The 27,470-nt window shown below is 38.4% G+C and overlaps 1 protein-coding gene across 1 annotated transcript in view; it reads right to left on the bottom strand.

The window, feature by feature from the left end:
- The window catches only part of DOCK4 (dedicator of cytokinesis 4), a 477,650-nt gene that overhangs the window by 245,103 nt on the left and 205,077 nt on the right, over positions 1-27,470 (bottom strand). The window contains 5 exon segments of the mRNA XM_010382455.2: positions 4,090-4,241; positions 11,769-11,853; positions 16,519-16,667; positions 21,707-21,803; positions 26,069-26,124. Coding sequence (XP_010380757.1) covers positions 4,090-4,241; positions 11,769-11,853; positions 16,519-16,667; positions 21,707-21,803; positions 26,069-26,124 — 539 coding nt within the window.

The raw sequence follows: 27,470 nt of genomic DNA, 5'->3' as shown, positions 1-27,470 counted from the left end.
CTTTTCCTCTGGCATTTTACTTTTTGTAAATTGTAGCACTAACCCTCCTAGTTAATAACACAAGCATTCACTTAACTATACTATCTTTTGTCCACTGATTTTCAGTGTTTGCAATTAGACTTTGAACTCTCAAAAAGAAATAAACCAAATGACAAGTAAGTTCCAGGAATTTAAGAGGAAGAGGGAAGCTAGAGCTGAAATTTATGTATAAGACTTATCTGCAACATATGGACTTTATTTGGATATCACTTTGAACAATTTGTAAAACAATATTTATGAGTCAATAGGGGAAATCTGAATCCAATGGCAAATGAATATTTGATGATGTTAAAGGCATATTAATTTGTTAGATGATAATTCCTTTAGAGTTCCCTTTTTTACATTTGAAAATATTATGAGGTCAGAAATTTGCTTCAAAATAATCTAGGGTAAAGACAAAAATTGGAAAGGAATGTGTTAAAACAAGATCAAACTTTGTTAATAGTTGTTGAAGCTGGTGGAGGGTACATAAGGGTTCCTTACAATAGTCTACTTCTATGTATGTTGGAAATTTTTCTAAAATAAAAAGTTTAAAAGAAATACAAAATTTTAAAACACTCATAAATAAGAAGAAATATAACAATGCCTTAAAATCACATCTCACATTCACAGTACTTTTTTCTGAGAAGATGCAGACATTTGATACTCATTACCTATGCCAGGTGGGATGAAGGCAGCAAGAACTGTTAGCAGTTCCAAGATGAAAGAAAAAAAAATAGAAGGAAGTAAAGGGGTCAGGGTTGCAGAGTCACCATCAACTGCAGAGACAAGAGTCAAGCCCAGTCTTCAGATCTGTGCATCCTAAGGCCTCTTCATGCAGGGACGGTGAACTGCCCTGTGTTCCCAGCAGTTTGAACCAAACTGACTCATTACAAGGTTTTGAACACTTCCTAAAAGAAAACAATCACTGTGTGGCCTGAGACCTCAGAAACATCAAGAAGATAAATCTGAGGCTGTTCCAAACATCTAGTAAGCATATATTGTGATTCTTATTCTTCTTTTTTTTTTTGAGACGGAGTCTCGCTCTGTCGCCCAGGCTGGAGTGTCGTGGCCGGATCTCAGCTCACTGCAAGCTCCACCTCCCGGGTTTATGCCATTCTCCTGCCTCAGCCTCCCAAGTAGCTGGGACTATAGGCACCCGCCACCTCGCCCGGTTAGTTTTTTGTAGTTTTTAGTAGAGACGGGGTTTCACCATGTTAGCCAGGATGGTCTCGATCTCCTGACCTCATGATCCACCCATCTTGGCCTCCCAAAGTGCTGGGATTACAGGCTTGAGCCACCGCGCCCGGCCTGTGATTCTTATTCTTTGGCCAATTACCTTCATGGTGATCGTGAGTTTGAGAGGTGAGAGCCACAGATAACCAAACGCAGTAAGGAGAAGCAGTAGGAAGGGATTGACTTGATTTCTCCTAGGATCATTACAGATCAGGTGAGATATTGAAGGAGTGTGTAAGTGTGTGTGTGTGTGTGTGTTTATGTGGTGGAGGGGGTAGAGAGAGGAGGAGGAAAAGGGATGGGGAGGAGGGTGACAAAAGGGGAGGGTGAAGGCAGAAGTGAGAGAGGGAAAAGCGGAGGGAGAGACCCAGGGAAAGTAGGCAGGCATGGCAGCCCAGCCACATCACAGACCAGAAAAACTATACAGCTCCTGGCTTGAACCATTTTGGCAGACCCTGTACCTGGGTTATTATCTTACTTTTGCTAAGGATATAGGAATAAAATAAGGGGCACTCTGAAGATCAATACCTACTTAGAATGTTTGAGAAAATTGGAAAATGTTTACAATGAGATGACATTTAGAGACAAGCTAATATTAATCCCACATTACTACAATCCTATGATAATGTAATTTGAGCACTAGTGGCAAAGGGGAGTTTGTATTCCACAAAAACTTTAGCTTAACAGCTGACCAGGCACAGTGGCTCATGCCTATAATCCCAGCACTTTGGGAGGCCAAGGTGGGGGGATCACTTGAGGCCAGGAGTTCAAGACCAGCCCGGCCAATATGGTGAAACCCTGTCTCTACTAAAAATACAAAAATTAGCTGGGCGTGGTGGCGGGTGTCTGTAATCCCAGATACTCAGGAGGCTGAGGCACAAGAATCACTTGAACCCAGGAGGTGGAGGTTGCAGTGGGCCGAGAATGTGCCACTGAGCTCCAGCCTGGGTGACAGAGAAAGACTCTGTCTCAAACAAAAACAAAAACAAACAAACAAAAAAAACTTTAACAGAAATGAGCAAAAGAATAACTTCAGTTCTTCCTTTTACATTCCATATAGTTTATAAAGCATATTAAAGAGATCACATATTATACAGACAATGTTATAAAGATTTTGTAAACTACACTACCCATAAACCAGACACACTTCAACATATAAACAAGTATCTCTAAATAATCTTCCACATTTCTAAAGTGTAACTTGGATCAGTTTTTTATGCCTTTTACTTCCCTTTTTAGTAGTGCTGATTTGTAAAGAGGCAAAGTTCTTTTAACACACTGATTCATTTCTTCTAATAGTGTAGAAAGTAGATTTTAAAACTGTATTACCACTGCTATTTCCACACCTCATAAATTTTGTCCCTGGTGCACAAAAACACCACTTTCTAAATTCTATGGTCATAGTCCACTGTCAAGAAATAAAAAGTACACTTACTAGTAGATAATGACTAAGATATAAGTTAATTCAACAAAGATTTTATGATTGTAACTGCATTTAAAAAACTTCACACATATTCCCTAGAAAAAGAAAACTACTTTACCAGAAAAGAATTACTCCAAGATTATTTTCTGTGTATAAAATAATAGGCCAGGCACAGTGGCTCACGCCTGTAATCCCAGCACTTTGGGAGGCCGAAGTGGGTGGATCATCTGAGGTCAGGAGTTCGAGACCAGCCTGGCCAACATGGTGAAACCCGTCTCTACTAAAAATACAAAAATTAGCTGGGCAAGCTACTCAGGAGGCTGAGGCAGGAGAATCACTTGAACCCCGGAGGCAGAGGTTGCAGTGAGCTGAGACCACACCATTGCACTCTAGCCTGGGCAACAGAGCAAGACTTCATCTCAAAAAAAAAAAAAAAAAAAAAAGATACATATATATATACACACACATACACACATACACACTTATATGTGTGTGTGTGGGCGTACACGCACGCATGTGTGTATATATATGTGAATGCATATACGTGTGTGTATATATGTGTGTGTATATATATGCGAGTGTGTATATATGAGACTCGGTATTGCCTAAAATTGTGACTGTTTATTGAAAAGTATTTTTTTAAAGCATGGTACAGTTGGGTCATTATGTGTGATTTGTGTGATTCAATTCGAATTCTCAATTTAACTGTGAAATTTTTAATCTAAAAGATGGCAAGTTTTGTGCTTAACTTTAAAACAAATATTAAAAATTTTAGACAAAAAAGTTTTAATAAGAGTTGAGACTTCCGAGTAACAACGAAAAGATACACTATATGTCTTTTCCTAAATACTAAAAGAGAAAAGAGAACCAAAAGAGAACTGTAATAGGTAAGACTCAGAGAACTGAGAAAGAAAAAGAAATATGTGAAAATTGGTTTCATCTCACAGCTCTGAAACTTTAATGGGAAGGTTTCTAAGTATTTAGTTGTCTCTTTAAACCATTTGATCCAGATAGGATAAGAATAACAGAATGGTTTACTGAAAATCTGAAAGATACAGCATGCTGACTGTGATAAGCAAACTTCTCCAGAGAATCTGTATTTGCTTCATGTTGCCAATACAAAATAATTAAAACAAATAACAGACTTGATATCCATGCCATACTTCCATCTAATATCGATTATTCTGATTCTATAGCCCTTCTGAATTTTTCAAAGAATGCTGCATTCATCATCCCTCACAGAAACATCCAAAGAACAGGGAGCTTAGAAACTCAGAGTTCTACTGGTGAGAAAATTGAGGCTGATAGAGTAAAAAGTATACAAGATCATATATCTTAAAGCTTGCGAAGCACAAATATGCACCATTCTAACATAGGGGAGACACTGAAACCCTATCTCCACGTGCAGGTACCTGATTGGCCGGTTCTCTTTACTGTCAAAGAGTGAGAAGATGACCTCCAGCTCCTCTCCCAGGTTGGAACACATGAGGCTCTTCATCTGGACAAAGAGGTGGTGACTGCTGGCCTGCACTGGGGTGTCCTTCTTCCGATGTCGATGTTCCATCTGAATGACACCCCCCAACAAAAACATGATCAGCATGGACTGAAGGAAATAATAGGACCCAACAAACTAGTTAGCTATGGGGTGACTGTCATGTCCTATGCCATACTTTTTATTTTGCTGTGGATTTGGTATCTAAATCCACAGCAAAATATACATTCTATGTCTTTTGGACTATAGACAGAGAAATAGTCCGGAAGACATCCAATTTAACTTTGGATGTTAAATTTCAAATTTTCTTCCAACTTCTAAAATAAGAAACTGTGAAGTTTATAGATTATCAAGGAACCTTGCTTGAAGAATTTTTAAAATCATTAATGTGAAAATAACAACTCACTGAGTAGATTCAGGAAGCAGGAAGTTCAAAGGATTCTTTTGCTCCCTTATCAACTCCCAAGATGAGAACAAATTATTAGTCATCTTTTTAAAGAACAGACTAAATTATGTCTAAGTTATAACTTCTCATTACTCATAATTAAAAGTTCTTTTAGGTGATATTAAATTGTAAAGTTGTGGTAGTTGTCTGAGACAGGCTGTGGCAAATCATAGTTTCTAACCTGCTGTGGAGTTATAGGGAGAGACCTAGGAAAGCCAGAAAGGTGTCTAAAGCTAAGAATAGCATCTGTGTCCACCTTGAGTCCCTTCCTCAATACAGCCAGTGCAGGCTCAACTTGGGCAACAAGACAAGATGTGAGTTCCCACATGTTGAGGGAGAAAAAGAATCATCCACAAGTCGAGGAAGGAGGATAATATGGGGATGATCATTCATCCAACATACATTCAAGTATCTGCTAGGTACCAAGCCCTGGGAACACAATGAGAAGCAAAAACAGAAATAGTTCACACCTTCACAGAGCATCTATCTACCAAGGGAAGCAGACATTAACAAAATTGTCACACATACACATGTAAAACTGCACTGTGACGAATGAAGCAAAGACCCAGATTATTATTATTATTATTATTATTATTATTATTATTATTATTATTGAGGCAGTATCTTTCTCTGTTGCCTAGGCTGGACTGCAGTGGCATCATCTCAGCTCACTGTAGCCTCTACCTCCCAGGCTCAAGAGACCCTCCCACCTCGGCCCACAGAGTAGCTGGGACTATAGGCATGTGTTACCACACCCAGCTAATTTTCATATTTTTTGTAGAGACAAGGTTTCACCATGTTGCCCAGGCTGGTCTTGAACTCCTGGACTCAAGCGATCCTCCTGCCTCAGCCTGCCCAAGTGCTGGGATTACAGGTGTGAGCTACTGCGCCCGGCCTAAAGATCCAGATTATGACGAGAGTATAAAAGTGGGAATTTGACATGAGACTGGGCAGGTGTCCTGGGAAAATGGCACTTTAGCTGAGAGTTAAGGAGGGTGCAGAATTTACCTATCTAGGTTAGAGCTCCTCAAACTGCTTGCAGTGAGGGACCAGGTTGTTTCTCCCTGTGACTCGCTGCAGACTGATTCTTTCATGAAATACAATAAAAATGCCATGGCAATGTCAAATGCCATAAAGGTTTCTAATCATTTACTTGTCATTTGTAAAGTTGGACCAACAGTTCATGGTCCAGCCATTTCTTGGACCATACTTCAAGTAATACTGACTCAGGATAAGAGTACAGGAAAAAATATGTGGCCAGGGTTGTGTATTAATAGAACAGGTGCTAAGAACGTGGAAGATTATCACTTTCATAGCACAGACTAATTTTAAAAAACTACCTCTTTTGGATCACTTTGACAATTAAAAAAATAGTTCATGGGATTTCAATTTCATTGTAACAGAGCCACAGCCTTTGTTGAAGTATAAATGACCTCATGTCTACATTAGCTATCTTTTTACGCCTTTGAGTTCAAAAACTACTGAATGACCAAATTTTGAAGCCAAAATGTCATGTAAATTTACAAGTGTTAACGCAACATAAAATCATTAGAATTTTTTCATGCTTAAAAGTTAAAACTTTTATTTTGAACTACTTGAGAAGCAAAGGGTAGAAAAAATTCAGCTAAATTCATCTATAATCACTGTATACTCAACAGGTACACTGGGAATCTCTTTTGTAAAAGTGGAGAGTAAGTAAGTCATTTTTAAAAGTAGACCTAAGCATTGAGGCATGTGTGGGCTATAATTACTAAACACAGGTTCCTGAAGAAAAATATTCTTTTATTTATTTATTTTATTTTTTATTTTATTTTTTTTATTATACTTTAAGTTCTAGGGTATATGTGCATAACGTGCAGGTTTGTTACATATGCATACTTGTGCCATGTTGGTGTGCTGCACCCATCAACTCGTCAGCACCCATCAATTCGTCATTTATATCAGGTATAACTCCCAAAGAAAAATATTCTAACTGTAGGAAAGAAGAACGATTTTGGCTTGTTTTCTGTAAAGGTTGCTCTACTTTGTGCCTTAACAAATTTTTTTTTTTTTTTTTTTTTTTTTGAGACGGAGTCTTGCTCTGTCGCCCGGGCTGGAGTGCAGTGGCCGGTTCTCAGCTCACTGCAAGCTCCACCTGCCGGGTTTATGCCATTCTCCTGCCTCAGCCTCCCGAGTAGCTGGGACTACAGGCGCCCGCCACCTCGCCCGGCTAGTTTTTTGTATTTTTTAGTAGAGACGGGGTTTCACCGTGTTAGCCAGGATGGTCTCGATCTCCTGACCTCGTGATCCGCCTGTCTCGGCCTCCCAAAGTGCTGGGATTACAGGCTTGAGCCACCGCGCCCGGCCAACAAATTTTTTTTTAACTGTGGCAAAAGTGGCATCATATGTTCATAAAAATACATCTCTAACTCACAAGGCATCCCCATCCCCCCTCCACCCCGTCAGAATTGCTACCATATTTACTGATTTACTTAAAAGAAAAACATATGTTTACTTAAAAGGGTAACAGAGCACAAGCTACTATGAAGAACTGAATGACTACTAAAGGCCAGAGCTACAGAAACAGATGTAAAAACCTTATGAAAATAATAGACCTTAAGGAGATATCCGCTCTTAACCTCAAACAGTGCAAAGTTCCCTGCATCAATCATGACATTCACTAAGAATTAAGGAGAAAAAATTAGCTCCTTTACTCGTGCAATGAATCCAGTATATCTAGATCAGTGGTCCTCAACCTTGGCTGCACTTTAGAGTCCCCAAGAGAGCTTTTAAAAGATACTTATGCCCAGGTCTTATCTCAGAACAATTAAATTAGAATTTCTAGGGGCTGGGGGGGGGGTCCAGAGACCGGTAGTTTTAAAAGCTCCCCAGGTGATTCTAATGGGCAATGAGGGTTGAGAATCACTGATCCGGATCATGTGCAGACAGATGCAAATCACAGCAAACTAAACAATGTATTGTTGCGTCTTTTGAGTAATGATGGCCTTGGAACTTTTGTTCTTTGAATACATGCTAGTAATAAGCCTGCCTGACTCTGCCCTTTGCACATTTAACATGGGCCCTCATATCCGGCACACTCCAGCACTGAAAATACTCCTCTTCCCATCCCCACCATTCTTTCAGGTCTAGGACCCATCTGGACTTAGTAAGTTATGATTACTTTCTTTTCTCTTGGTAATTCAGTACTTTGGCAAACTGCTAAAAAATCTCTGTGAAAGTATTATTACAATAAAATTAAAAAGTCAGGTTCACACTTCAAGAGCTTGAGTTAATTTGTGACTACAAATGCACCTACCAGTTACTCTGTGCTTAACAGTTGAACTATCTCTTTGATTAGGGGAAGAAACAGATTCATCCTAAAGATTTATTTAACTGACTCAAATTTTTAATCTTCAAATAATGCATTAATTATTGAATGAACTGTCTACATCAGGGTTTATCAAACTCGGGGCTATTGACAACTAGGCTGAATATTTCCTTGTTATAGGGGCTGTCCTGGGCTGTGTAGGACATCTAGCAGCTTTTCCTAGCCTCTACCTACCAGATGCCTATAGTATCTCTCCTTCCCATCTCCTGTTGTGACAATCAAAAATGTCTCCAGACAATGCCAAATATCCCCTTGGGTTGAAATTGCATGTGAGAACCACTGTGTTCCATCTGAGATCTGCTACTCTAACCTTTTAAGGATTGCAGAGTAAGCAGATGCATGATCTTACAAAACCAAGAAAGGTTTCCAAAAAGATAGAAACCTGCAGGCACAAATAGGAGAGAAGCTGGCTAATAAGGTTCCCTTTATTTATAGAAGGATTGAAATCCTGCCTTTGGCACTAAACCAAAATATCTAAGTGGACATATGCTAACACTGTGAGGTTTAGCACTTTTCCTGCTTACATGAACACAATTAGGTGAGAAAGATCTGCTAACAGGGCTATCAAGAACCTAAAGTGAGACTTTTTTTTCTAATGATGCAATACGAATTTGGTAAGATGCAAAGACTTGTGTTTCAAACATAACACTGACTAGGAAGAAGTAAAAGAAGAAAAGCAGCAACAATTAATCAAATGTCCTCTGTGTTGGGCCATTTAACCGACCCAAAGTGACAATGAACTGCCAAACAACAACAAGGGATTGGTGATGGTACCTCCCAACTCTCCCTGGTGAAATCAATAGTCACTTTCATGTTGAACAGAGAAAAACACCAGGGCTACAGAGAATCTTATTATTGCTAGGCCAGGATAGAAACAGAAACTTGAAAAAGAAACTCCCTTATGGATACTAGGCTTAATACCTGGGTGACAGGTTGATCTGTGCAACAAACCACCATGGCACACATTTACCTATGTAACAAACCTGCACAACTCGCACATGTACCCTAGAACCTGAAATAAAAGTTGAAGAGGAAAAAAAGGAAGAAAAAGAAACTGTCTTAAAGAAAAGCACGTGCTTTTCTGAAGCTGATAATTATTTGAGTTGTTCTTGGGCTACTGTCTGTTTTGGAAACAGTCAAGTGCAACCAGCACTGAGGAGAAAATAAGTTTTCATGTCAAATCACGTTTTATTTTCTTCATCTGTAAAATGAAGGCTTTGAACTAGGATCTCAGCTGTAACATACTAAAATATCCCCTGCTGTCTTTCCCACCAAAGGCCAACACTGCTAATCGATGAGACCCTGGAATCTTATCAACACTGCACTCTAGGCAGCCACCACCAATAAACTGGAATGCCGAAAGAGGTGAAATCAATTTGCCATCCCATATATAATGTTACATGAAAAGAAGAGACAAAATTACATATGCACAAATTCAAACTCAGGAAAATAAAATATATTTGTGTCAGACATCAGTTATTCATCCAATACCTGACATACTCAACTAAATACAGGGGTGTGCCTATGCTCTGCCAATAAAATGTAAGTCCAAGTGTTGTGTGGAACTTCCAGAAAGGTTCATTAAAGTATTTGAATCAACTGAGAGAAACCTGTCTCCTTCCTACTGCCTGGAATGCAAATATGATGGCTAGAATTCTTGCAGCTATACTGCACTTAGAGGTGTTCTTGGTGATGGAAGCCATGTTCAGTATAGAAAGATAAGGCTGTAGATTCCTTTTCACACCATAAAACCACAACCAAACCCAGAAATTCCTGTTTCTAAACTTGTATACTTTAAGAAATAAATTTCCATCATGTTTTACCTTCTACTTTTTATTTTTTCATGACACAGCCAAATCTAACCCTAATATGAGGCATCAATTATTTTTACCCTGTTGGCTCTCCAATGCAGATGAAATAAAGAAAAGAAAGGAATGAAAACTGACTAAATGCTTACGTGTTGTGCAAATATTATCTGTCAAGGAAAGGCATTTTACATATATTTTCTTATCTAATCTTCATAATAAACATGAAAGTAATTATTTCCTCATTTAGTAGATGAATAAACTGAGGCTTTGAGAGATTAAATAATAAATCCAAGACCCAAATAACTGGTAAAAGAAAGAGACAGATTGCAAACGTACTTGTTTGGAGCCAATAATCCACAGTCTTTTCATGATACCATAATGATCTCCAAAGCATTGACTGGGTGCCTACTAAGTGCAAAAGCACTGTACAAGACTATCTTGAACATATAGCGGTATATACAGTGCATTCCCTAAAGGAACTTAAAAATTAAGTGAGAGATGTTCTTAAAAGTGACAGCATATGATGTTCAATAAGTTAAATAAATGGACAAAAATAAAGACGCCACATCAGAGGATATGACTGACAAACTGTACAGATTATATTTGTTATGTAAGCTAAGAGGCAGTGATGACTTTAATGTGGAATGCTCTTATTTTTCCTTCTTCGCCTCCCACTAACTGACCTCTAACTATGTTCTCACTACATGCCAGATACTCTGTTTAGCACTGATGTCATGAAGGCAAGCAGCACACAACACCACTCTGAAGAAATTCAATATACCATAAAGAATATCCTCTAAAAAATGGAATTGATTCCAAATGACACAATGAAGTGTAGATAATCTGAATATCAATTTGATGATCATGGAAAAATCTGAAAGCAATATTAAGAACTGCCTTCTTAAATCAGACACATCCCCAGTGGACTTACTGAAATTTTCCTACACGTTTTTCAGATATGGATAATCTTCAGGTTAAGAATATCTCATTATTATCAGAAAAATAAGCTTGGAAAGATATGTCAAAAGAGGCAGGATCATCCAAAAAGGAGTCTACTATTTCCGATAGGCAGTCCTTCTTTGAACTTTATGGTAAGAAGTAGCAGTAATGAGATCAAAGTACAATTATGCTTAGGGTGATGGTCTTTGAAAGCCCATCCCAACCACCTCTTCTCTGATTTTGGATTTTCAGAACTTAGCTAATATCAAGATATTAGGTACATTTCATACAATTATTTAAGAATACAAGGCTAAACAGAGGCAGATTGGACCAGATTTGGGGAACCTGGATGCCAAGCAAAAAAACAGGACTTTAACTTACCATGTAACTAGAAAAAAAAACTCAAGTCATAAGTGAGACCATGATGGGCAATATGATCAAATATTTTAGGATGATTCACGGGCTTCAGTACTTAGGAATGGATTGGAGTCTGGGAAGGGTGGGTGTAAGTCCAGCAGTTGAAGACTAAGGAGGAGACTGTTTCAGTAGGTGGTGTATATAGTGCTATTATGTACGTATACACACACACACACACACACACACACACACACACACACACACACTATGTATATAGAGCTAATGGGGGCAGGAGGAGGGTTAACACGCTGCTGAGCTAAGACTAGACACCGTTAGTCACAGCATGGTCCTCAAACACAACAGATAACTATGCGTGACTTGTAAACATTTCACTAGACTAGGCAAAAAGTAGAAAGATTTACAAAAGAACTGAAAACGTCTTTGTATTGACTTCCTGGTGCCTGGGCGTTGAGGGCCCACTGGAGAGTACCACGTTATTCTTAGACAGGTAAAGTGTCTCAGTACTGTACTGAGGGCATGGTCACCTCAGCTCTCAAGTCTTTTTACTCTCTCTAAATTAATCCTGGAACATCCTGTTCTTACAAAATCAAGCAAGTATGAGGAGTGTCATGGAAACCAGAAAATTAGCAGGGAGGCTGGGAGCCAAGATTTCCTGCACATACCAATCGGTAGAGCTCAGTAATGCTGATGTCTTCTGGATCCACCATTGCATACTCTTTCCTAGGCACCAGGTCCAGTCCCAGTTGTCTAGAAAACAAATTGCAAAAGTTTGGGGGAAAAGTTATCTCCATGAAAATACGTTAAAAAACAATTGTTTTTTACTACATCACTTGGAAATTACGTATATCACCCACCATGCTTCTCTCACCCATAGTTTTTACCTTGTGTGACTTGTTACCACAGTTGGGGTAGACAACATAACTTGGCTGGACACTGGGCAAAACTTGAAACACAGAAGGTGAGAAAGACAAGCAAATCCAGGAGGGATGGGTTGGCACTCTCAGTGGAGTGCTCCTGCCACTGGGGGCCTCAGCACCATATGGTGTGAAGCCTTCAGCACCCTTCAAATTATCACAAGAGAAGGCCTTCCACACTGGAGTGAATGGAAACTAGAGCTAGACATCATGTGGTTCTAGAAATTGGAGTTGAGGGGAGGGAAATTTGGCCTTTAGAATTTTACCTAGCACCAGTATACCTAGCTGTGCCCAGAGGCAACACATTTCTTATATGAATCTCTGGCAACTTGTGCATGGTCCTTATTTACAGCAAATTCTGAGGTCAGTCATTAGGAAAAACTCAGTAAAGGCAGGAAATGGAAATGGGGAATGAGTTGTGGGCCTGGGCCGGCAGAAGAGTTTAAATTAACCCTTTATGTCAGATTTCATTGTGGCTGACATGTGGCTTGCTGTGCTGAGAAGTATTCTAAGGTTATATCCAGCCTCAGAGGTACCAAGTGTGGCAACTGACTTGTGATGTCTTCCCATCAACAGAGGAACATGAGTCTAATTCTATTCTGGTTAGCTTCCCTTTAGCGACCTTCCTAGCATAATCCCCTCCAGGGCACCCACATTACAATGCTGACACCAATGCCACACAGTTCTGTTCATCTCCTTAACCCTCCATAATCATTTCAAAGGCTACACAATGCCTGTGTAATGCCCTATTGATCAAGGCCAAGATACCCTCTTCTCTAACAGAGCCTCTCAACCACCACATCCAAGACCGCATGCTCAGTTCTCTGAGGATCACTTGTTCTGAATCCCTTTCACATCACCACTCTTTCTAACACGGAAGCCTTCTGGCATCACACTTCCAATTATAGAACCACAGCTTGCTTACTTTTGTATTTAAAAAAACCTGAAATTCTTCCATGCCCTCCCCAAAAATCTCATTAAGGTTTCATAAGTAAAATTTATTAATTCAGCACCTACTTCAAGCCAGGCACTGCCCCAGCTACCCTGAGGGCTATTTGTTCTTAAGAAGATTAGAAAGCTGTCACCTCCTTGACAGTAGGAGCTGTCTTTCAGATACTAAAACAGTTTCTCAATTTTCCTAAATGATGTTTCTCTTTGGGAAACCTAGAGAAAAATTCACACACCCATTATTTAATGTTAGTTGAATTTTTAACTCACAACAAGCACCGTGATTTGTTTTCAAAATGTCCATGTTCCCCCTTGCTGTATCTCACCAGGGATTCTGATAGGGTCTATTCTCCATTCTCCATTCCCTTCTGAAAGAGAACCACTGTACTACAGTGTAAGTTATCATCTGACACTGGGTCAATATTGCTGATGAAGATCATTTAGCAAAGGAAAGAGGGCATATAACCATGTGTGATACCTGTCTTACTCATAGCTCCTTCTATCAGAAGCTGCTCCACCCACATTCTCTGCTGAGAGTGGTGGTGGTAGACAAGGTAGTCATTTGACCATCTCCCCTTCCTAAGCCGCACCTGACTGGACCATGGGTAAGCACCTGACCTAAGGACAAATAACCCAAAGGCTGGCCAGCAGCTTATGAGAGGCTGGTATAAAATGCTCAGCCCAAACAGGAGTATTAGACATTGGCTATCAATAAGATTCCCTCTTTGAGAATTTGAACTTGGAAATTCAGACATCAGTCACACGCAGGAGGAAGCTAAGATACGTGAACACAGGTGACCTACATGGCTGCAGAATGAATGCAGAAATTCTGCAGCCTCAGAAACCTGTAATCTACAAGTATTTTTCTCCCATAGTCTTGATTGCTCAGCTTCTGTTGGCTTCCTGGCATCCTGGTTATGAAGAATCTTATTTGTTTCTATTTGATTTTGTTAATTCCTAGGTATATCTTCCCATGGTTTGAGGTTTCCTAGCCTACAGAGTAAAATCAAAGAAGTGCTTTACAAAGAATAAGGAGAAATGAGGCAAGCACGGGAGAGAGAAGATGAGAGGAGATCACACAGGGAGAGCATCATGTTTTATATCAACTCAGTCACTAAACTACTCTGTGACCAAGAAGAAAGGATTAACTGATTGCCTCCTCCCACATAATCTTAGCAGAAAAGTCAAAGAACATGGTGTTGTAGGATTCTATGGGCAACAGAAACATGTACCATTATTTTAGTGCTGTCTGAGGTTCCTAGGCAAGACCAATTCTTTTGCTGGCCCTGTTCGGAAATGAGATTAATGATCTCTTCTTCCTAAGTTTCCCACATCAAGAGGGCTTCTCTTCACTACTCTTCAATAGTTTGATATACAACATGAGATGGAACACATTATTAATTGATGTTCATCCAGAGATTTATGTGCTGCTGGCTTATTTTGCAGGACAATTTCATCTAGTTTAATAGGCAAGAGATTATCTTAATTTGCTTTCCATGAGCACTATTCAATAAGAAAACAAATGTATACTTAAAGGAATAAGGTAAATTCATAATCTCTGTACTGTAAGTTATTTTAAAATAAACAGTCAAAGAATTTCAAAGAAAACAGAATCATAGCTCAGAAAATTCATGAAGTTGAAGACGATCTAAATAAATTATACTGCTCATTTTCATGCATCAATGTTTTACCGACTTACCATAAGTTAGCCACAGAACTGCCCAAAGTACAAGCCAGAACTTACGTAAGTCAAAAACTGAATCATGATTCAGTCATAATTAATGTTTTTCCTTCCTTCTTCTTTTCATTCTGCCATCATTTTCTTTCATAAAACTGAAGAAGTATCATTTTCTTGCCTGATCTACATTCCTATGTTATTTTGGATAAGCTAACTTCCCTCAACTTTCTTCCAATTTACAAACTAGTCCTTGAAATGAGGACCAGCATAATGACTAAGACCCAAAATAATTCAGAGAATCCTCAAAGGTTTTTCAAAACAATAAAGAAATAAACATTAGGCAGCACAGGTCTCGCTCCAACGGACCCCTCCCACTCCCATTCCACCTCACATCACAATCATGGAGATTCGAGATAATCTCCTGTGAAATTCATTCCCATGGCAGGATGGGAAGTTCCCTGTAAATGGCTGGCAAGTCTAATCTGTTAGGAGGTGCTGTGTGTTTTAAATGTCATCCTGGAGCTGAAAGGGGCCTTGCGTCTTTTCTAGTTCAACTTCCTCCTTCAACAGATGAGGAACTGACATGAAGAGGGTTAAGGAGTTTGCTTCAGGTCCTAAGAAAGCAGAGCTCCCAGTCCTGTGTTCTTGCTGCCTCTCCACATTTGTACCTGTTTCATTTCTCACAGGAATGAATCTTCTAGAGATAAATCAATTGGGCTCTTCTATTCATTGTCTGTAAAAAGATGAATGGCACATCCTATTCAACAAAATACCAGAAGTCCTCTGAGTGAGATGGAGGTTTAAAAATCTGTTAGTAGGTCTGGGTATTCACATTCAGAGTGTGCAACATCTTGGGAAGAATCAAACCTGGCTTCTGACAAAGTGATTTCCTATGGTAATGGGAAGTGGCATTCTGCTTCAAATTGGTTTTTCTACATTCAGGAAGAGGCAAATTTACCCGTGGTTCACTTCCCCTCATTTTCTTCATTTCTGTCTGCTTTCCTTTTTTTTCTGTTGCCCTAAGATCCTTTGAAGGTCCAAATAGCAAATGGGGATTTGGAGACAGGAAAAGAAGGGAGGATATGGCCATGTGGGTTATTAAGGAACCATATCACTGCTTTAAACCCAAACCTCATGCAACCCTAGGATCTCAGTCAAAGGTGGCTTATTACAATTTCTCACTTCTATGCTAATATTCGCATTTAGTACAATATCAGCCTTGGTCAGAGCTTTCAGTGATTAGATTTACCATTTCAGTACATGGCTGGTATTTTAAATTAGTCACTTACGGTTTTGTTTAAAAATAAATATTGGTCAAGAACAGCTTTTCGCTGAGTTCTCTCAAGCAGCTCCTCAAAGTAGCTAATATGTATGTACAGGACTAATCACAGCAACAATAAAAGGCCCCACCAGTGCACTTGTCGTAAGACTTTTCTCAGAAGCTGTTAATATTAGCTGTGTCTCCCTCCAGATTATACTGGTGACCTATTACCATGTTATGGAAGAGATATATTTTAAAAGCAAATCCACATGCCAAACCTAAAGCCTATTTGAGAATAGGATCCATTTTAGCCAGAAGCCACATCTAATTCATTGCTGTGAACATTTCATTTTCCATGAGCATGTCCACACCATCAGGCCACATATGATACTACACAACAAACGACATTTCATTGCCCATACCAGCTTGAGAAGAAATGGTTCTTGGTTCTTGGCTCTATCAATGAGAGTTCGCACTAAGCCTCCAAAAACAAGAAACATGAAAAAGCCCATAGGATTGCTTCCAGTGACATTACCACGTTCTGGCTCAGGCCTATGTTACTTCCATTGTGTTCACCTACTAGAGGCCGCCCTGTGATGCTCAATACTCACTCATTGCCCCAGTCAAGGCGAGCAGTAATGTGGCGCTTCACGTCCTTCATCCGGTCATGGGTGAGGTGGCCCACCAGCACCTGCCGCCGCAGGTCCAGGATTTCATTCATGATGTGCCACAGCCGGTGGAAGAGATCGCCTTCATTTCGCTAAGAAATACAAACACGTGGAGATTTGGCAGTCAGTCTCCATACTGAGTTGTGGGGTAACCAAAAAGGAAAGGGAAGGGGCCCCTTCCACTATGGGCTTGCCACTCTGGACAGATGTCTGTTAATAGACAAACTGTTTCGCTCATTGTCCTCAAACACACTCGCTGCCTTCTCTATATACTTCATCTAAGTTTCACAACACTGCTCTCATGTCCAGAAATGCAACTTTACTTCTCAGGAGCTCCTTTTATTTATTTTTTAAACATTACTCAAATGCTACTATCCCAGAAGGTTTGGCTTGACTTCCACCTCCATCAGGAAATCTTCCCTGATCACTTTTGCTCACATTCTTTTCTCCCTTCTCTGAGCCATGGCTGCATGCAACTAAAGCTGATGAAATGGAAGACATTGGTTTCCAATTATATTTCTTGCACATTGGTTTCAATACTTTATTGGATCCCCTTTCAGAAGTTGGGCACACAAATTCATTCATTGATGGATATGCACTGCTATTATTGGGCCAGTATTTAGACTTTTAAAAAGGTAATGCTTTCTTTCTTACTTTTAAAACAATCGTGGAGATTCAAGATAATCTCCTGTGAAATTCATTTAAGCTCTGTGGTTTAGTGGAAAGCAGACAAGTTAAAATCCTGGTTTTGACACCTACTAGTGTTATAGACTTTAAGTATCAATTCTGTCGTCTGTACATGGGCAGCACATTCTTTCTGCAAGGCTGTTTTATGGATTAGTGGTGGCAACTGTGCAGAGAGCACTACAGCACAGTGGCAGAGAACATCAACTTACTTAGAGCCAAACAACTTCAACCTGAATTTCAGTTTTGCCATTTACTGGCTGAAAAAGCTTTGACAATTCATTAACATCTTTGTGCTTGTTTTTTCATCTGTAAAACAGGTATTATAGTACCTACTTCCCAGGGTTGTTGTGAGGATTAATAAGTTATTAAAACTCTGAGAATGATGCCTGACCCAGAAAAAATATGTAAGTATTAGCTGTTACTAGTATCAGAGTACTGTTATTGTTTTGGGCTTGGTCCAGAATGCGCCCTCTACAAATACTGTTTCTGTCCCAAAACCAAAATATATATCCGTTACCCCAGAGACAATAGAGTAAATCTTTTTTTTTTTTTTTGAAATGAAGTCTCGCTCTTGTCCCCCAGGCTGGAGTGCAGTGGCGTGATCTCAGCTCACTGCAACCTCCGCCTCCCAGATTCAAGCGATTCTCCTGCTTCAGCCTCCTCAGTAGCTGGGATTACAGGCACACGCAACCATGCCCAGCTAATGTTTGTATTTTTAGTAGACACAGGATTTCACCATGTTTGGCCAGGCTGGACAAACTCCTGACCTCGTGTTCTACCTGCCTCGGCCTCCCAAAGTGCTGGGATGACAGGCATGAGCCACCGTGCCCGGTCAGAGTAAATCTTATCTAAGTATTTACCCTTTGTCTTTCTTAGCCAGTAGCTATGCTTTTACTTTCTTCAAAGATTATGAGTGGACTTCATGAGTAGTGATATGAAAGTACTGAGGTTATCATCCATCTAAAGTCTTCTAGAGCTGTAAACTGCCGGAGATATCAAATTCTGGGTGATGGATAAAGACATTCAGTCGTCACATATTTTTTATTTTAAAAAGTAGTGACGTGTTATTTGCTTTTTCAGTACTTGGTGTCTTGAAGAATGTTCATGTGATGTGCAGGTCAGACAAATTAGCCAGAGGAACCAAAAGCATTCTCCAGGATGCCATCCCTGATCCTGTTCAATATAAATCATCTTGTTTCTCTCTCAACTCTGAAAGCACTCCATTGAGCCCATTCTTCTATTGCTTCTCACTCTTAACTCATGTTATACACTCCCATACAAGCCATTACAAGGCCACTGTAACACAATACTCTTGTAATTAACTGCTCAGTGTCCATGTCCTCCCTGTGGCTGTAAGTGCTCAATCACAATGGCCGTCTGCCTGTGTATCCCTAGCAGCTGGAGAATACATGAATGAAGAGCTTGATTTAAACATGTTAATTTTTGTGGATCTCAAGAGGTAGGCTGTGTATAGGCGATACAAAATAATAAGCAGTGAAGATCAAGAAACACTTGAGGAAGTCAGTGTAGGAAGGAAAAGTCCACCCAAGTCAATAAAATTATATAAGCAAGTTATTAAACCAGTCAAATCTCATATAGCAAAGAAGAGAGACAGCACCTTTCTGAACTGACTGTCACAGGGAGAAAATGACCTGCCTTCTCTTGGGAAAGGCATTCTGTAGTTGTTTGGTAGGATGGACTTGATTTTCTGTGATGTCATCTCTAGTATTAAGTTTAAAAGTTTAAAAGAACACTAAGATGAAAAGGTTGCAGGATCCCTTATAAAGCTGAAAATTGGTCAGTTCTCCACTGAAGGAAGAAAACCCAGGTGTGGCAAGAACGCTGACATACTGCAGGCCTGGCCAGCAAACTTGCCCTACTAGTGTAAGAAAAAGGTCTACAACTGAACATCTAGTCATAAAATCATGATTCTTTAAATATTGGATAATTATGAAGGCTATTCAGCTATATGAAAAATGCTTTTGATTTAGTGCTAAATGAAAACAGGTAGGGTACAATATTAAACCCTTAGAATAAAATAATATCAAGAGATTCTGGAAATATATAAAAAATACAGCAAAAAGTTAATTGAGAGTATTTTAGTATTTTAGAAAGGGATGAGCTTTTATTTGCCTTAAAATGAAAACAGTACAGGTTTTGGCAGCAACAGACTTAGATTTAGATTCAGGCTTCAGCATGAGACCCTAGGTAAATTATCATTGATAAGATTCAAGAATAAAAAGTGCCTGGCAGAGCCCCAGGAAAGAGAGATGTAAAATGTCCAGCTCAGGGCCTGCACAAAAGTATTCAGTAAAAGATGGCTACTATATTTCTCCTAGACTTTTTATGGTTACATTACTGATTATTAAGTGGTATTTATAAAGACCATTATTTAGGTCCTTAGCAATGTTATTTAAAGAGCAACTAGCATGTTTCAAGCATTCACCATGTGCTTTTATGCCAAGCATTGTCATATAAATTGCTAACAATTTATAAAATATTATGGCCCTCATCAAACATCTTCCAGTAGAGAAGCTAGGTGCCTTAAAACTGTTGGAAAAGAGGATGGACAATAACCTAAACACACTTGAGCATGAGGAACTTGAACCAAAACATTTGTGACAAAACATTGACGTCAGGAAAAGAGAAACCAAAGGTCTGACATGGCCAAGGTAGCTTCACTCCCGGTGTCAAAAATCTAATACCTCTGAGTTAAACTTAGTATTTGTTTCTAATGTAACTACCATTCCAGTGTCCAGGGAACATTTAGATAAGTATCTCTTTCCCAATTACTAATGGACTACCATTCCAGTGTCCAGGGAAACATTTAGGTAAGTATCTCTTTCCCAGTTACTCAGAACACTAGGAGGAGAGGAGGTTACTTGTAGAGTTTACAACATATAGATTTTCAAACCAACAAAGTCTGCCCCCAAAATAGATATTTGAAACCTCGAACACAGGTGAAAATAGCTAGATAAGGCAGAATCCAGAGGAAATTCAACTTTGGTCCCCACTAGTAGCTACATAAAAGGAAAAGTGCTTGTGTTCTAGTTCAGCTATTGACAACACTCACACTGTCATTATTTTTATAACTCTGAAGTCAGGTATTTAGAATGCAGTGGTTTCAGCATTTCAAATAGTTTCTCTTTCCATGGTAGTGCCAAGCACAATGTTACTTTAAGTGAAATAATACTTGGATGTTGAATTCTTTCCAACATTAAAAAAAAAAGAAAATTTAAAAAGGAGATCTGCATTTCTTTGCACTTCCCTAGCACAGAGCCCTCGAGTTTGGTTATCTTGACTTTGTATTTACAAAACCTATGCTCTGCCAATTCATCTAACGTTGTCTTGTGGATTTTCATAGTGAGTCTTAAAGCTACCAGCTCCAGGAGGGTTTAATCAGAGAAGTCCAACATGAAAGGGTTTTCACTAGTGACTTTGTAAGATTTTCTTGTCTCGATGAAATACCCTATTGCATTTTAGATGTAACAGACAATAAACACTATCATTCTGCCAGTGTCCCTCACTAATTTGGATTTTTTCTTTGACAGGCTGTTTTAAATCATCTTGTCAGGATAAGTACACGTTTGTTTTTTGAATTCATCCCTTCAAATGATTAAACTATTCTACAAATTTCTTTAAAAATAAAAGGAGAAATAGCATGGGGTCTTCCCCAATACTTCACCACCCCTAGACTTCCGCAGTTACCCTGGGGTTCAGAGTGAGAGCACCACACTCACACCAGAACCCCAGCTCAGCCACTTTCCCATTACTTGATCTAGGGTGACTACTTTACTTCACTCTCTGTGCCTCATTCTTCTCATCTATAAGCTGGATGTGATTATCATTATTATTTCTTTGAGTGGTAATAAGGATTAAAGAAGATACTGCATCAAAGAGTACTTACCATGGGATTTGCCATATAAGTTCCCAATGTGATTACTTATAATAAGTAAATAAATATATACTACATATCTCCAAAACACAGATCCTTCTTCCCCTCAAGAAACATTGTTTTCTCTAGTATATTTAGAATATTCTCATTGATACTAGCTAAGAATTCTGTCATTTACAGTATACTTGAATTACTTATAGAATTTGAATTTGATAAAATACCACTGCCATCAAAATTGTCTTGAATTTTATTTTTCCCTGAAAATTAAAAATATTCAGGAGGTTCAACAATAGTCCATGTAAACCATCCTATTTGGTTAGATGCCAGAAAAATAATCTTTTATATTCCTGTGGTATTGAAAAATAACTTACAAAACCCATGCTCAGTGGACACAGAGATTGCAACAAGACTGTCTTGTTAATATCTATATCCCCAAGGAGTCCTAGAGACTTGCAGAAGGTGCTATATTAGTTAATGCTTACTCATGTTCATGTATTTCTTAAAACAACTCTTTACCCAAAAAATCGTGTCATTAAAAAGCTACTTAACCACATAGAGTTGTTTCCACATGGTTCCCCAGTCTCTCAATGTTGATGTCATTTCTGTGATAACAGAGTCTTCAGTGGGAATAACCATTTCAAATTGTCTGTGAAATTAAAACAGAAAAAGTATATATGTAAATACCATAGACAACAATTTTGTTTTAAATACTCTAAAAGATAACTAGGAAAGAAAGTTGCCTAGCTATTGTTCATTCTGCAGACAGTAACCAGGATCTGGTTGTAAGTTAATGTGAGGAATGCTACATGGGTTGCGGGAGGACAATACCAGAACGACCAGCCACTTCAACCAGACGAAGTTCGAGCAGCGTGGTGAAGAAGGAACAACATCAGAAGAGTTCCACTCCAGTACCAGTTCACCGCTAGGCAGTAACTCATTTAACCTGAGGCCAAAAGCCTTCATCTGTAACATGAGGTCACTACGCTGCATAAACTGTGAGGTGACTTTTGCCTTCCAAGGGCTATGACTACAGGACTCAAAGAGAGTAAAAGGAACACCATTTAATCATCAGGACATGATTGATGGCTGTGGGCATCCAAACTAACTCGGTGTTATAAGTAACTAGACACCAAGATACTAACTGAACACTCCCTTGATCTCAGTAACACTTCATTTTTATTATTGGCAAACTAGGACCATGAAAAATGATTAGTACTCTAAGTGATGTTATCATACAGCATAGAACCTAAAGGCTTATGACATCACCGATATTTGAATATTCGTTCCAAAATGTTCCTCTTTGTGATTAGAGTAACATAGTCTTCTCATTTCTTCTCTAAAAGTCAGAAACTATCCTTGGAAACAATTTATATCAATATCTAGTAGGGTGTGTATGGTGGTCCTGAAGTTGAGAATATGCATGAGGAAATGGGGGAAATAAAAGAGAAGATTCTTTTTTTTTTTTTTTTTTTTTTTTTGAGACGGAGTCTCGCTCTGTCGCCCAGGCTGGAGTGCAGCAGTGCGATCTCAGCTCACTGCAAGCTCCACCTCCCGGGTTCACGCCATTCTCCTGCCTTGGCCTCTCGAGTAGCTGGGACTACAGGCACCTGCAACCATGCCTGGCTAATTTTTTGTATTTTTAGTAGAGATGGGTTTTCACCGTGTTAGCCAGGATGGTCTCGATATCCTGACCTTGTGATCTGCCCGCCTCAGCCTCCCCAAAGTGCTGGGATTATCAGCGTGAGCAACCATGCCCGGCTGAGAAGATTTAATTTGTCTTCTGTATCCTACCTTTGGCATATAATAATCTTCATCTCCAGTTTCCTTTTTCAAATTCTTTCTCTCTCTCTCTGTGTGTGTGTGTGTGTGTGTGTGTGTGTGTGTGTGTGCAGGTGAAAGTGGTTAAGTGGCTATTACTACCACTGCTTCCCAAAAAGAGCAACTGATATACTAATTGAGACTATTTTCTTTATTTCAGTATATTTTTTTCAAGAAAACATCTAATAGATAGAAAGTAATGACATATTAGACACAGAACTATGTTGTCTAATGATCAAGGGGAAATTACTTCTTAGCATGAGGCTAACAACTGTTCTGTGATTCCTTTTTCATGTTATGTCCAAAGTGTGTATAATTGTCTTTTGTAAAATCTTCTTGTCAGACATATGGAAACTAAAATCTTGCCTTGATTCTTTTCCCAACGGAGTTTCATCTCCTCATTTCACAGTGCTGCTAAAATACTTGCCCTATGAATATTTTCCTTCTTTCTAGAGCTTAAACACAGCTGAAAATGTAAAACTGGGACTTTAAACTAGAAATAAAAGTAAACAGTAATATATAAACTGTGACAGATACAGAACCTTTTATTAAGTCTGCATATGATATTTTTAAATGATAGTACATTTGTTTTGCTTTTGAAGCAGCTGTTGCAATTTAAATGATGAATCTTTGGAGATGGAGATTATAAAATGATCCTATACAAGGTCAAGGAGGAAACACTGAATTTCAGGAAAACTTGACATCCTACTTAACATTCAAAAAGTGACATGACCTCAGTAGGAATTAAACAATACAGAATTAAACAATACTGTCCGTAAACTATAATTTAATTGACCTCCATCAGTCCTACATTGATCTGAAGACACAAGAAAGAACATACACACAATTCAATCTGTGAGAAGTTGATTGGGGGTTGTCCAAGCAAAATTTAATTTTTTAAGTACAAAATTGCCATTTTAGGCAAGGTGACTGTTTTCTATTAATTACTCCAAAACCAAAATCAGTGTTCAAATAGTCTAAGTAGTTACCTCTGAAATTATATTTTGTTCAGTTATTCCGGGATGGACTTTTCCATTATTTCATCCTAGTGGGACGTAAATCTACTTAAAATAAGACAGGTAATACCAAAACCCCAAAGATGTTCCTCTCTGGGAAAGCAGTCATCTGGCAACACATGCCCTCAGATGTTTTCAGGCCATAGTTTTTCTTCCAGTAACAGCCCAAGACCTAGGGCCTGAGTCAATTCCAATAATTCTTTTTTAGAAACGAATGTGTTGGGCTTTTCTGCTCTTCCGCTGCACAATGTCCATCATACCTGGTGTCAGGTGGAGACCCCATAAGAAAGTCTTAAACTTACACAACCCAATTTTTAGGTACCTTTACCCACATTTAAACTTCCTGGGGCTCATGGAAGGGGATCAGATATACACCAGTTACTGACCAGGATTTTAAAAAAGGAGGTACTTATTTAAAAATCATATCCTACCCCAACTCACTTTGAGGGATAGACTTTGATTAAGTAGAGAGATGCTTGACATCATCTTTGCTAGCATAGCATTCTCTCTTTTCTCTTCCTTGGTCAGAGCATATGATGCCCTTTGCACTGCAGAGTTGAGGGAGGTCAGGGTTGGGCTTGGGACAAAGGCAGCAAAGAGGACTGGTTGCACAGGCTTGTTCAAACGGACACTTTAAGGAACGGGGTAGCCCATGGCATTTTCACTTTGCCAAGCCCAGATCACTAGCACAGAAGGATCAGAACAAAGAGTAAGCACTATGGCTGGAGTGTATTCTGAAGTATCCTCTGGTTTACTGGAGGAGGGCTGAATGGTGTCACATCTAGCCTGGTAGGAAAGTTTCAAAAGGACCAACAACTCGGCTTGATGCTTCTGGTGCATTATAGCTGCACACTTCTGAAGGACACACATTTCTTAAAAGATCAGTAGTAGTAGTGGTAATTATTACAATTAGAATTATGCTTTTAATCTATTATTCAATAATAGATTATTGAAAAATAATTTTCAATAAATTATTATTCAATAATAGATACTGACTACTACTATTAACATGCTTAAAGCAGCTCACACACATAAGACATGTAGAGTAATGGTTTCTGAGATTCTTTAAGTTTTACCCACGTAGGGAACTCTCAAAGTATTTATACCATAGACTCGTAGCCACTGCAGAGGCTGTTTCACTGAACTGAAATTTACTACCATACTTTTATTGGGGGGGAAATTAAGAATCATCTATTTGAATAGCCTCTTTGGAATTTCTGTCATGAGACTCGAGTTGGAAAATATCATTACTATGCTTTAAGAATTCAAATAACAAATTGCTATTTATCACTATTTGAGAAAAAAATATAATTTCTATGGCTGAATCTGTATTCTGTTGGCATAAGATGAAAATTATGCAATGACCATGTGAACAGCCCGTGTGACACTGACACAAATGTTTGTGTCTAAATCCATGGCCCCTTATAATGAATGATCTGCTCATGCTAACTATTTAAACAGGCAAGCTCTTCTGTTTTACTCTGCTATATCTTATAGGAATTATGTTAAAGTGACTGCCACTTCACATCCTTTTAGAAATAGACTAGAAATTTTTTTAATGTATTAGAAATACTAGGTGATCAATGAGCTCAAAGTGTCATATAAATGACATTCTCTAAAACAGAATAATGGCTTTGTGAAGTGGTCACACAAGAATATGTTATTATGCCAATTTAGAGAAAGACACACTATGCATCTTATAATCAGTGGTGAACCTAGGAAATTCCTGGGGTTTGAGATAATATGATAGCATTTAATGGGTCTGACTGACATGCTTCCCTAAGTAGCAAGAAACCAAAAAGAACTAACTCCTTCTGCTCAAGCGTAGGCTGATTCCCTGATTTGTGGACACTGAGAGACCTCCAATCCCTCAGATCCTGTTGTCCAGCACGCACAGATGGGGTTGTTTAATTTTCTCCACCAACAGTCTTAATGCAACATATCTTTAACAAAGAACACAGACAATGGTATGATCTTCTACAGATCATTTTTCAAGACAATTACTATGCCTTTCAAATTCCAAAAGAAGCAAAGGTTCTGTGAAAATCCTCCAACTACTAATAAAACTCATTCTTACCCTTTGTTCTTCACACAGGCATTTTTCAAGTGAACGTAGCTGGAAGGAAATATACCCTGGAAAAGAAAACATGAAGGTTACGATGCCAGCTGTTAAGGCAGGGTTGGTTTCACAAGTCATTTGTATAAGATACAGCCATACAACCATGACAATATCAGGAATAGGGAATAGCAACATCTCTACCACATTCTCTTGGATGAAATCTGCTGTGGCTTAAGATCCATCCTTTCATTTTCTACCATTAACTACTTTACAAATTTAGAGACATTCTAAACAAATATAATCAAAAAAAATTTAATCTTGCTCAGAAAATATATTGTTTATTAAACAGAAAATAAGGAAATTTCATAAATTCTACATAAAAATCATATACTAAGAGTTTTTAAAATATGTATTGCATAGTTTTGAAAGGTTCTTTGTTCTGGTGGTAGTTCTTTTTTTATCCCCAAAACACTCATATTTCTCTTGAAAATATACATACAAAAAATATCACTGTGAATCTAGAGATAATATGTATATTCTGTGTTATGGAAGATTTTTGATGACAACTCAGCAGCAGTTAATCAGCATACTGCCATTCTGATGGAACAGAAACCAAACAAAAGAAGCCATGTTAGTTAGCTTGAAGCTTTTTACTGCAGGGAAATGATAGGGCAAAGAAATTGTTTCTTTGTTCTAAATGGGAAATTGAAAGAAACAACAACAAAAAAATGAGCATCAATTTGATTGTTCATTAAACGGCAATTATCCTCTGAAGAATTTCTAATGCATAATTAAATGACAAACTCAATTAAATATTTAAGAAAATGTCATTTGAATATATACATATCACCATTGTGGATCCAAGTATAAAATAAAATTTAATAAGCAAAATTCTTTCCATTCAATAGTGGTAAAAAAATATATATGCAGATTTTTAAAACTCACTTTTTTTTTCAATATGGTGGGATCAACAAATAGAGTAACTCTAACTAATCAGGAAAAGTCAGACATGAGGTTTATTAGAAGTGACAGAAATAACACAGAAATCATACTAAGTTTCCTTCTCAAACATGGTCTAAATGAATTCATTAAATACTGAAGCTATATTTGCATGTGTCTCATAGATATATAAAAACAATGTTAAATGAGAACTAAAGTATTTAAAAAATTAAATTTGTATACTCTTTTGTACCTTACGGTTCCCCTTTAGGATGACCTAAAATATGTGAAGTAATTAAACACAGTTGAATGACCCAGAAAATGGCATATTTAAGGAAAAAGGCAAAAGTGTATTTTGAGAATGAAAATACAATTTCTTATCTACAATCCTGAAGCTAGAATTAAACCAAAAAAAAAAAATATGACAGATGTGAAAATATTAGAGAATGTACGAAAAAGAGGTGAAGACTGAGGAGATTAG

The sequence above is a fragment of the Rhinopithecus roxellana genome, chromosome 6 (assembly GCF_007565055.1).
Source record: "Rhinopithecus roxellana isolate Shanxi Qingling chromosome 6, ASM756505v1, whole genome shotgun sequence".
NCBI classification, from domain to species: Eukaryota; Metazoa; Chordata; class Mammalia; order Primates; family Cercopithecidae; genus Rhinopithecus; species Rhinopithecus roxellana.
The sequence above is the reverse complement of the archived record's forward strand: the minus strand, read 5'-3'. Positions and strand labels throughout refer to the sequence as shown.